This window comes from Perognathus longimembris, chromosome 23 (genome assembly GCF_023159225.1).
Source record: "Perognathus longimembris pacificus isolate PPM17 chromosome 23, ASM2315922v1, whole genome shotgun sequence".
NCBI lineage: Eukaryota > Metazoa > Chordata > Mammalia > Rodentia > Heteromyidae > Perognathus > Perognathus longimembris.
In genome coordinates, this window is record NC_063183.1 from 8,957,161 (window position 1) to 8,969,356 (window position 12,196).

The 12,196-nt window shown below is 48.1% G+C and overlaps 1 protein-coding gene across 1 annotated transcript; it reads left to right on the top strand.

Moving 5' to 3' along the window:
* Positions 1–1,453: 1,453 nt before the first annotated feature.
* LOC125341072 (lysine-specific demethylase 4D-like) lies at positions 1,454–3,067 on the top strand. Its single transcript, XM_048333078.1, has one exon. It carries the CDS (start codon positions 1,454–1,456, stop codon positions 3,065–3,067), a length of 1,614 nt encoding a protein of 537 aa, XP_048189035.1.
* Positions 3,068–12,196: the final 9,129 nt, after the last annotated feature.

Genomic DNA, 12,196 nt, shown 5'->3' on the forward strand with positions numbered 1-12,196 from the left:
GTGTGTGTGTGTGTGCACTGAGGCTTGAACTCAGGGCTGGGATACTGTCCCTTAGCTTTCTCAGCCAAGCATGACCCTCTACCAGAGGGTCTACTTCTGGCTTTTTGGTGGTTAATTGGAGATAAGAGTCTCATGGACTTTCCTGGCCAGGCTGGCTTTGAGTGATCCTCAGATCCATCCTCCTGGCTGGGAATGTGGCCTAGTGGTAGAGTGCTTGCGTAGCATGCTTGAAGCCCTGGGATCAATTCCTCAGTACCATATAAACAGGAAAAAAAGCTGGACGTGGCACTGTGGCTCAAGTGGTAGAGTGCTAGCCTTGAGCAAATAGAAGCTAGGGACAGTGCTCAGGCCCTGAGTTCAAGCCCCAGGACTGGCAATAAGTAAATAAATAAGTCCATCCATCCTCCTATGTGCTAGGATTATAAGCATGAGCCATTGGTGCACATAGAATTGTTCATTTTTCTTCAAGGCTACACTTTTCTAGAGAATGGTGTTAAAATCACAAACTCCTAGCATGACTCCAAATTTCTTAGTTTTACTTTCCAACAGTAAGTTTTGATATTCTGTGCTTTAGTGTTGCGGTTAGTTTCATAAAGGTCAGCAATGTATGTGTTCCTAGTGTGTTTTTTCTTTTTGTATAGAAACATTTTGTGCTAATATTAGATGCAACTTTGCCCTTTCCCACCCTTTGTTTTTCAATCTCTTACATTTGATTGGTTTAGCCTGCACACGCCTGTTTTCAGCTATTCAGGAGGCTGAAATCTGAAGATGGGGTTTCAAAGCCAGCTGAGGCAGGCAAGCCCAGGAGACTCTTATGTCCATTTAACTACCCAAAAAGGGAGAAGTAGTGCTGTGTCTCAAGTAATTGAGCACTAGTCTTAAGCAAAGAAAGAAAGAAAGAAAGAAAGAAAGAAAGAAAGAAAGAAAGAAAGAAAGAAAGAAAGAAAGAAAGAAAAGCTCAGCGACAGTGCCCCAGTCCTGAGTTCAAGCCCCAGGACTTGATTAAGAAAAAGGGTGGTGCAGAGGAAATGGGATTATCAGGTGGGTGGTGTGACCACGTGGGCGGTGCTGACCAGAAGGGCAGGGCTGCTCAGGAATAAAAGCCAGCCTCCTCCAGCGGCTAAGGAGAAACCTCCCAGGGAGCCTGGCTGTCTTCATCCGGAGCAGGACGGAGCAGGACGTCGCTGGTGGAAGATCACTCTCGCTGACCCTGTCGAGCTTTGCTGGCCACGATAGAAATCCCCTAAGCGACAGGCCCAGCGCGCTGAAGAGAAGGTGCTCGGGTAAGTCGCCTTGGTGGATACCATCTCCTTGGTGTGAAGACTCAAGCCTGCCCCCAAGAAGGGAAAGCGCTTTTTTTTTTTTTCTTTTTAAGGGGGGAAATAGCTCCTGGTCCTCAGGAATCCGGACACCCCTGGGCGCCTGACAGTGTGCAGCCCAGGCCATGGCAGCCATGACGTCCGCTCAGGCCGGCACCCAGAACCCATCCTGTTCCATCATGACATTCCGTCCAAGCGCGGAAGAATTCGCCGATTTCACCGGGTACATTGCTTACATGGAGTCCCAGGGCGCGCACCGGGCCGGGGTGGCCAAGGTGATCCCCCCGAAGGGGTGGCGGGCGGCGCGGTCCTACGTGGGCATCGACGGCCTGGTGATCCCCACCCCGCTGCAGCAGATGGTCTCTGGCAAGACCGGGGTGTTCACCCAGTACCACGAGCAGAAGCCAGCCATGACGGTGGCGCAGTACCGCCGCCTGGCCCACAGCGAGAGCCACCGCACCCCGCCACACCGGGACTTCGAAGATCTGGAGCGGAAATACTGGAAGTACCGCACCTACGGTTCCCCGCCGGTGTATGGCGCCGACGTGAGCGGCTCCCTGTTCAATGCGCGCACCGAGGCGTGGAACCTCCGCCGCCTGGGCACCATCCAGGACCTGCTGGAGCGGGAGGACGGGGTGGTGATCGAGGGGGTGAACAGGCCCTACCTGTACTTCGGCATGTGGAAGACCACTTTCCCTTGGCACACGGAGGACATGGACCTGTACAGCATCAACTACCTGCACTTCGGGGCCCCCAAGACCTGGTACGCGGTGCCCCCGGAGCAGGGCGCGCGCCTGGAGAGCCTGGCGCGAGAGCTCTTTCCGGGCAGCGCCCAGGGCTGCAGAGCCTTCCTGCGGCACAAGCTGGCCCTCATCTCGCCCCACATGCTCCACGTCAGTGGCATCCCTTTCGGGCGAATGACCCAGGAAGCCGGGGAGTTCATGATCACCTTCCCCTACGGGTACCACGCGGGCTTCAACCATGGCTTCAACTGCGCCGAGGCCATCAACTTCGCCACCCAGCGGTGGATCGACTATGGCAAAGCGGCCTTGCAGTGCAGCTGCGGCGAGGCCAGGGTCAGCTTCTCCATGGATGTCTTCGTGCGCATCCTGCAGCCCGAGCAGTACGAGCAGTGGAAACGCCAGCAAGACCAGGAACTGGTGGACCAAGCGGGGAACCCGGAGCCCGCCAGGCTGGAGCTGACGCCTAGGCCCCAGCCGACATCCGGGCAGAAGCCGACGCCCAGGCCTGACCCCCTGATGCCCAGGACCGAGCCCAGGCCCGAGACCGAGCCGCCCAGGCCTGACCCCCTGATGCCCAGGACCGATCCCAGGCCCGGGACCAAGCCAACGCCTAGGCCTGGGTTGGTGCCCAGGCCAATGCCAACATCTAGGAGGAAATCAATGGCCAGGCTGGAGTTGAGGCCCAGGCCTAAGCCGAAATCTAGGCAGAAACCGACGCCCAAGCCAGAGGTGACCCCCGGAAGGGAAGTGCGGGCTTATGGAACAGCAGAAGAGAGTCTGAGCTCCTCTCCTAGGCGGGCGGAGGGCAGCAGGACTGGTCAAGATGCAGCTCTGTGCTGGTCACCTTCCTCTGAGGCCTGCAGAATGGCTCCACAAGCCCAGGTGGCTGCCAGAAGTTCACCCCAGCTCTTCCAGGCTCTCCCTGCCACCCTGAGGAGTCCTGCCACCTTCTCTGGCCCCTTCATACTCTTGGAAAACATAAGCATCCAGAGGCCGCCCAACTGAGACCAGCCAAGAGACACCCAGGAGCCCGGCCCTGCCCCTTCCTCCAGGAAGCCAGCCATAGATGCCTGGACCTCTGAGAGCCCTATTGACAGCGTGATGCTGGGGTTTCTCTGGAGCACTGTACCATGTCTTCAAACCTTTGCACGGCCTGAAAGCTGACCATCCCTGGAGGAATCAAGCTGAATCTCTGTGACTGTGCCTGATGACGAATCTCTGAGGAGCTTCAAGGATTCTGATAACTGTATGGCCCTCGTGGACATGGACAAAATGGTAGCCCTGGAGCATCAGGGCTGCCCTCACCATCCTGCCCCCCAACTCCTCCTGCAGAAGCTGCTGAGGTCTATCTCCTGTCTGTAAAAACCAGGCAGTTTCACCTCTGAGTTCTGAGATACTTGCCATCCACAAAAGGTCCTGTCTCTTTGAGGACAGGTGTTGATGACACTGCCGTAATGTGGCCGTCCTCTGACCTTAACCCCAGACCTCAACACAATTCTGCCTGGGATTATCCAAGGATGCTTTTTCCTCCCAAGAATGAACTGATCTTTGGGGTTATCCGATGCTTTCTCAGGCTGGCAGCACGCCTCCCAGGGACTACCCAGGCAGGCCTTCCACGCCATGGTGCCGTCCTTTCCCCCGGGAACTCTCAGCCCACCCTGAACACAGATGAGCCTATGACTGTAGTGGTGTCTGCCAACAATTCCTGTTTCCCCTACCACCCACGGGACCCTTCTTCTGCAGGGCTATGGGCCCTGCTCCCACAATCGTTGGCACCACGCTGGACAGATGCTGAGCCTCTAACTAGACTTCCGAGCCTCTGAGTCACTGGCCCTGGCTTCTACTAACCAGGAGGGCTACAGCCCCAGAGGCCCAGGAACAAGTCACAGTCCTACAATTCTAAACTACCCTGCCTCCTGGGACACCACCAAACAATAATGCTCAGGAAGAAACTAGAATTTTTGATGAACTGAAATTGGGAGTCAACTATTTTATAGCTCCATATTACTTTGTAGTGTTGTGAATTTTTAATAAATTTGTTAAATCTGTAACATGCATTAAAAATCCGAGTGAAAAATGATGGGACACATGGTGAACCAATTCAGCAGTGATACTCACTAGACACAATGTTGGAAATGAACTTTACAACTTGGGGAAAAGAGGGGTTGGGAGGCGGGAAAAGTGGGAGAAAATGAGGGAGGGAGTAACTCTTCAAAAAGGAATGTGCTCATTGCCTGGCTTATGTAACTGTAACCCCTCTGTACGTCACCTATACAATAAAATTTAAATTTTAAAAAATTAGAGTTAAGTTCTGGTAGCTCATGCCTATCATCCTAGCTACTCAAGAGGCTGAGGGTTCAGGGATGTCTGGAGACTCCATTTCCCATTAACCAGCAAAAAGATGGTGCTGGAGGTACAGGTGATGTGGTATAGAGCCAGCTGAAAGCAAGAAAAGTTCCCTGGCTCTAATGAGACCTTGAGTTCAAACCCAGTACCAACACATTTACACACACACACACACACACACACACACACTCACCAGAATTAGACAAGAAATAGATGTAGGCATAATGATTTCAAAAGGTTGAAAATTAAGAGACTGGGCAAAACTATTCCAAGAAAAATACAAACAAAAGAAACCAGGAGTCAACCGATCAAAGAAATGAGAACTGAGGCCAAAGTTACATAGTCCCTTATGTCATATAAAGGCAAATTTTGTGAGGCAAATAGAGAAGTCATGGATATCTTTCCAAAGATGAAGCCCCTTGATGGACTTAATATCTTTTTCTCTCCTCTGCCCCCCTCCTTTTCCTTCTCTCTTTCCTTCTCCCTCTCTTTCTCCCTCCCCTTCTCCCTCTCCCTCTCTCTCAATATCTAACAGGAAAGGCCACATAAGGACACACTAAGCCAGTTGTCTCCCCTATCAGCCAGGAGGAGAATTCTCTCCAGAAACCATATCTGGTTGTCTCCAGCCTCTTGATCTGGGGCTTCCCAGCCTCAAGAAGGGTAAAAAAAAATGTGTCTTCTTTTTCCAGCCACCCTATCTCTCACGTTTTGCTGGTTATAGCAGCATCCTGCAAAGTAGGGTAGGGCTAGTAAGAACTACATGAGGAAAGGCATGTGAAGGCAGCTGAGCTGACATACCAGTTCAGAGGCCACCATCCTGGGTAAGCAGGGATATGATAACTAGCCTACCAGGATAGACATCAGAAACACAAAAGCCAAATGCAATCCATGACCCTCCTTTGGATCCTGGACCCCTGTTTGAGGACAATAGGGGAAATCTGAATATGAATTTACATATCAGGTGAACTTAAAGAAGTTGTGTTCATTTTGTTAAGATGATGATGAAATGTGGTTCTTCAGGAAAATGATCTTATGTTTTTAGAGATGAAGACTCACACAGAGGTACAAAGTTATGATATCTGTATTCAATTTAAAATGCTTGAATAAATGTGATGAACTATGGATGCTAGGTGCTAGTCATAGAGCTGTTCTCTCTACTATATTGCTCTACTTTTCTATATTTGAGAAGTTCCATAATAAAATCTTTATGATGTTTTTATGAAGCCTTTTCAATACATACTAAAATATCAGAAAATTAGACAGCATAAGTGGTTTATTTATTTTGTTATACTGAACCCTAGTTCATTTATTTTTAATTGCACTTTTCCCAAGGGTACTGAAGTTTACACTCAGGGCCTTGCACTTGCCATGCAGGTGCTCTGTCAAGTGAGCCACATGCCCAGCCCTACTTTTAATTAAAGTTTTATTGAGATAATTTTAGATTCACCAGCACTTATAAGAAATAATACAGAGCTTCCCTGGATATTCTTTAGCCAGTTTTTACCAGTGGCGATAACATTTTCCACTTTAGTTCCCTCTAAAAGCTGTAAAGCTTTGCTTTCACATTTGATTTGATAATCAATAATCCTATTCATTTAATAGATTTTTTTCACTGACTTTATTTTTTTCCTGCTGGTTTTAAACACTCTTTCTCATATAACCAATCTCTGTGTGTGTGCGCGTGCGCTATAACACAAATGTATAAGGAGGGGGGAGTTTTGATCAAAGTAGAACCGTATTCTACTTCAAAGCTTTCTCCCTCTTCATTTTTCCTCTGCATAATTTTGAGAATAGGTTTACTTAGCAACATCAAAACCACTGTTTGGACTTTGAGCGGAAAAACAAATGTGTTATTTGGTGGTAAATTTTCATACCAATAATACCGAAACAGAAAACATCCCAAATAGAGGAAATCCTACTTAGGAAACATCTGACCTGGCCTGGTATTAATCACTGACCCCAGCTTGTGAAGAGTCCAGTCAGCTTGGAATTGACCCTTCTGCCTGTCTTGGTATGTTCATCAGTACTCACAGTCTCCCCCCACCCCCCGCTCCCCATAGATGCCCATGTTGGATTTCTGAATGAGAGTCTTCCTATAGTTTGTTAGTGTTCTGCACAGAAACCCAGGAATGCCTGAGTTCTCTCCTGCCAGTCAGCACCAGTGGACTGCAAAGACCAGGCAAAGGGATGCTGTGCATAGCACAAGGATCACCAGCACCCAAGCATGCCTGAACTACACCTCTGCATTCTACAAGCATTTAGACCTTGGAGCTTAAGCATCTTCCCTAAGAAAGGGCTCGTGTCTCTCTTCATAATCTAAATCTAAGATCAACTAGGAAGAAGATGAGCAAAGAGACAAAGGAGAAACAAGTCCTCAAGGGACAATTCGGGTCTGACTTAACCAACTCTCCCAGAAGACGTGGGGACGGGGGGAAATAAATCAAGACATATTTGGACCAGACATTAAACAAGAACCAGAATAGGATGCTCACCCGGGGATCTGCCTTTAGGAAAGGATATGCCACCTACCTAATAAAACGTCACTCAATGGACACCATAGACACTGAGCAATCAGAATGTCCTCCTTCCTCCTTCCTTGTGTAGCCCTCCCACTAGACTCTACCTCTTAAAGGGTCCACCTCCTCAACACTGCCACACTGAGGACTTTGCTTCCAACAGGTGACCCCTGAAGGACAAGCCACATCCTACAGTATATCTGGTCAGCACAGATGCAACTTTTAAGCATTTTTATTGGCATCTGTACATTGTATAAAGGGATTCGTTGTGACATTTCCACACCTACATACAACGAGCCTCACCAAACTCAGCCAGTCCCTTGCTCATCTCCCTCCTCACGACTCAAAACTATTTCAGTAGGTTTCACTTTTTATTTTCACCTGTGTACAAGCAGTCCCTCTCCATTCACCCTCCCTCCACAAAAACAAACTCCCCAAAGAGCCTGTTGAGCTTTCCTGTCATTTTTTTAGCATATATTAACAGGACAAAGGGGCTTACCATGGGATCTCAAATGTGTGTGTCTGAATCAAATTACTCACCTCTTGCTGTGTCTTTCCCCATTCCCCTTCAGCCTTCACACATGTGGGTGTGCACGTGTGTGCGTGCACACACTTAATGCACAGTTAGTCAAATCCAAGGATGAAGACATGGAGGCCCAATGCTTCACTAGTCACAAAGTCTTCTATTTCCTGGAATTTATCTGTGACCTCAAGATCAATACTTGTGTCATTTCTTAGTTCAATTCCACAGAATACAAGACAATATGAGACATCCAACATGCATGCATTCCCAGCTGAACCCTGCCTTGGAGTTCCAGCTCTCATACTAAAAATGTGTATCTCTTTGTTATCTAGTGCTGTGTTTTTCACATTTTTCTACCTTTTATTCAAAGAATTTCACTGGGGGCTGGGGGTATGGCCTAGTGGCAAGAGTGCCTGCCTCATATACATGAGGCCCTGGGTTCGATTCTCCAGCACCACATATACAGAAAATGGCCAGAAGGGGCGCTGTGGCTCAAGTGGCAGAGTGCTAGCCTTGAGCAAAAAGAAGCCAGGGACAGCGCTCAGGCCCTGAGTCCAAGCCCCAGGACTGGCCAAAAAAAAAAAAAAAAAAAAAAAAAGAATTTCACTGGTTACAATATCCCCCAGGTATAGGGCAGAAGTGTTGTCTAGAGTTCCAAAGCATAAGAGATCATATATTGCAGAGATAATACTTCGTTGCTAACATGTTCAGAAATGAATTACACCATTGTTGGCTGTGTATTTGGTATTAATGAATCGATTAATTTATTAAAGTGTAAACTGGTGTAAATTGATTAAGGTGTCTTTAACGGAAACACACATAGCATAAGGTGGTGAAATGATTGATGGATGTGACCCACAGATTACTAATCCTGTACCTTCCTTGGGTTCAAAATTCCCTAATGCAGAATTCACAGTTATTTTTGTTAGAAGGCAAGTACTGCAAATAACAAGAATCAACTGTACATATAATAGACGGTACTGTGTGGGTTGCTGGGATCGGAATGGATCAATAAGGCACAAATAAGATCTTTTTCCACTTTGCAATGACTGATACCCACACTAGTAGCCCAAGGTCAGATTCAGTGAGAAGTGCAGACAAGCCTGGGAGTTAAAAGACCTGGGTTTAAGCCCAAATTCATTAGATAGGAATATTTCACAGGTGTCTCACCAAACTGAGCCTGACATTTAATTCTTCATCTGTAAAATCAGGTGGCTGTTTGCCTTCTAGGACAGAAGGCTTTACTCAGGGAGCAAAAATGTGCCCTTGGTGGGAAGGTAACATGAACAGTCCCCCAGGAGTTATGCAATGGTAAGACTTAATGCAGAGACTGATGCCAGCGTTCCAGGGCCCCTGTTTCTAATCGATGTGTTTGCATTTGAGTGTTTCCTTTATTTTTGCAAGTTTGATTGGGTCAGAGAAGATACTCTGTCCTCCAGCACTGCTGCAGAAAGCTTTTAGGCCTCTGATATCCTGGAATGCCATAAACCCAAGCAAAAACTACAGGCGACCTGCTGAGGCCCCTTGTCTGGCTTCACTCTGATTTTACTGTCCACGTCTCCAACCTTCCACCAGATGGCTTGACTTCTCCAGAGTTTCCTTCCCCTTGTTTAAAAAGTAGGTGTGCAACTACTGAAATTCTATGCCTCCAAAGTAGAACAGCCCACTGTAGGCACTGTCTGTTCTCTTTGCACTCACGGACAGTGTAAAAACCTGACACGAGCACCTCTCTTCAGCCCAAGTGAGACTCCAATGTCAATTAATTTATGTTCAATTATTTATTCTGCTGTAATGCCTTCTCCAATTACTGATAGATAATTGTATGAGAGGAAATGAAATCCAACATGCAGTGCTAATATGTGCTCGTTTTACAGGCAAATCCCTGGCTTGAAAATACTTGCGGAGATAGGGCACAGGTGATTTAGTACAAGGAAAGCAGGTAGACGGGTCCCCCCTTTAATTAGCTCTTTAACTTATTTAATGATGCATTCTGGGTGTTGAAAGCTGTTATTGTTTAAGGGTTTAATGTGCCATGCGATTCAAAGAAAGGAGACTGAGAAGGAGAAATATAAAATGTTCTAGGGATTTAAGTTCTTGGTTAAAAAAAAAATGTTTTAATCTGGTCAGCACCACACACAGTCCTGGTGGATCCAGTTGTGTCCCCTTTTTTGTGGTCTTTTCCACATGAACAAGACATGAACAAAATCAGATAGTTGGGAACATGTGAGACAACTCAAAGATCACTTTATAAGACCTTTACAAGAGGACAGGGGGATACTGACCTTCAGGGCCACAGTCAGGACTAAATCTCAGGACATCACAACAGCCAACCAGTGCCTTCCCACTAGGAAGAAACAGGTTTTAAATGTCCTAAGAGTTAAGGTCAACCATGAGTCCTGGTGACAATGACCCACCTGACCTAAGTAGAGATTGGGTGCTGTTTCCAGACACAGCTTCTTCCAAAGAAATCCTTAGATTCTTCAGAGAAATGCAGAACTAACATAACCACTGTCCCTGAGCAGATAGCTGCTGCTCCCTGTCTCGATGTTCTCCTCTGGACAGTAACAGTGGCTATGAGTCTTAAAAGATACAGTCCAGGGCTGGGGATGTAGCTTTATGGTAGAGCATTTGCTTCACATGCATAGGCCCTAGGTTGGATCCCCTGTACCATAAGCAAAATCAAAGATATACTTAATATAATGCAGTCATAAACAGCCATGGCACTGGAAACTTGGGAGCCAGAGTTGTGTAGGAAAAAACAGCTGTGGGATCAGAACCGGCTTTCCCAAGGCTTTAGTGACTCCAAAGCTGAGAGAATGTATGGCAGGAGGGCAGGCAGTCTGGCTAAGTAGCTGCCAGTCCTTCCCCAACATCCCAGCCCCAGGCAGCCTGGACACTAAGGCAGGACCTAACAGTCACCCATGAGGAAGTCAAATCCCCCCACCCCAAACAGCTTAGCCGATTCAAAGGAAAAATAAGGAGTGCTTATGACAAAATCTAGCTTTAACATTGCCAGTGCTTTAAAACACTATTACACAACAATCATCTAACAGTGCAGAACTCCTGTCCCAGTGCCCCCCACCCAGGGAGAAGGGGTAACCCCTGCCCTCTGTCCCACAAGTGGGTACAGAAAACTGAAAAAAAAAATTCTACAAGAAGTTGAAATCAGCCCAAGGCACTGGTGGCTCAGGCCTGTAATCCTTGCCACTCAGAGGCTGAGAACTAAGGATCACAGTTCAAAGCCAGTCTGGGCAGGAATGCCGGTCAGACTCTTCTCTCCAATTAACCACCAAAAAAAAAAAAGGAAGTGGGGGCTGTGGCTCAAAGTGGTAGAACACTAGCCTTGAGCAAAGAGATCAGGAACAGCACCCAAGCCCAGAATTCAAGCCCCTGTGATCCACAAAAAAAAAGATGTTGAAATCTACTTTGAGTGTCAATGTGCTATCCAAAGAGAGAGAAATATCTAGAAGGAAGGTTACATAACAAAGCTTCCTCCTTTTCCTGACCGTAGGCCTGGGGGCTTCATTTTCTTTCTCTACCCAGCCCAAAGAATCAACAATGTCTGTTAAGGGTCTACAGTAGCCAGAGACCTTTATACGCAAGGCGAAGGTTGGAGAGTGAAGGAATTGGGCTGCCAGATGAAATAAATACTGGGAGCTGACCTAAATGTGAATTTCAAAATAAACAAGAGAAATATTTTCCTGTGTTTCAAAATATTGCCTGAGCATCTGTTATTGTTGATATTTGGCTTTGTTTTATTTCGCTGCTGAATCTGGCAATGCTACAAAGAAAGCCTGCTTCCCCTACTTGGCATGTAAGATGTAGGTAATTTAGGAATTTCTGTTTGGACAAGTCTAATCAGAGCTTATTTGTAGTAAAGGGATAAAAACCAGACAAGGGAACAATAGCCAGGGGTTTCCCCTGAGGAGAAATGGGATGGACTTCCACAAGTCAGCATGTGCATCTCCTGAGACCGTAGCCTGGACCCCTCCCGACTCTGTGGTCAAGAGATGTAGGCCAGAGAAGAAAGATGGCGCCGATGGAATAGGGAGGCACCCCAACTCGCTCCAACGGCATAGTGAGCTGGGAACCCCAACACCCAACACCCCATCAAGAACCCAGCAAAACCAGCAGCCAGAAGCAGTGGAGAAACGCAGGAAAACAAAAAGGAGCAAAAAAGAAGAACCGAAAACCTACACGGAGCCGGAGATTCACCGGGGCACCCTCCCCCCTCCAGCCGACCCTGGCCCAAACAGGGTCAGGCTGGGAAAGGGGAACCCGGCGATCGGCAGACAGGCTGCCAGGAGCGCAGAATTCATATAGGGGGAGACCCCACGGACACAAGGCAGGGTGCGGACCAAGACACACCGGCAGCGACGAGAAGTTCGGGTCCACACCGGGTTTGGACAAGGGAACCCAGCACGGCAGAAATCGGGAACCAGGGAAGCCACCACGACACTTAGCCAACCCCTGGAGGGCCAACGGCTGCGAGGGACACACACACAAAGCAGCAAAAGTGAGTGCCCCCCTCCCCCCTCCCCCACCCCTGAGGGAACAAAGAACCCACAAATCAGGCGGGGAAGCTCCCATCAGGCGCTGGGAAGTCAGTTTAGCAGGGGAAGGGCTCAGCAGCACCAACACCCCACAGGTTCCTGAACTGGCAGAACCGGCCCCGCCCCCTTCCCAACAGGGGCCAGGAGACAGCCGGTTGTGCAAACCCCACCTGAGGCGCCTGGACCTCGCAGACTC

Coding starts and splice junctions, on each gene's coding strand:
- LOC125341072 (XM_048333078.1), top strand. CDS start 1,454: ATGACGTCCGCTCAGGCCGGCACCCAGAACCCATCCTGTTCCATCATG.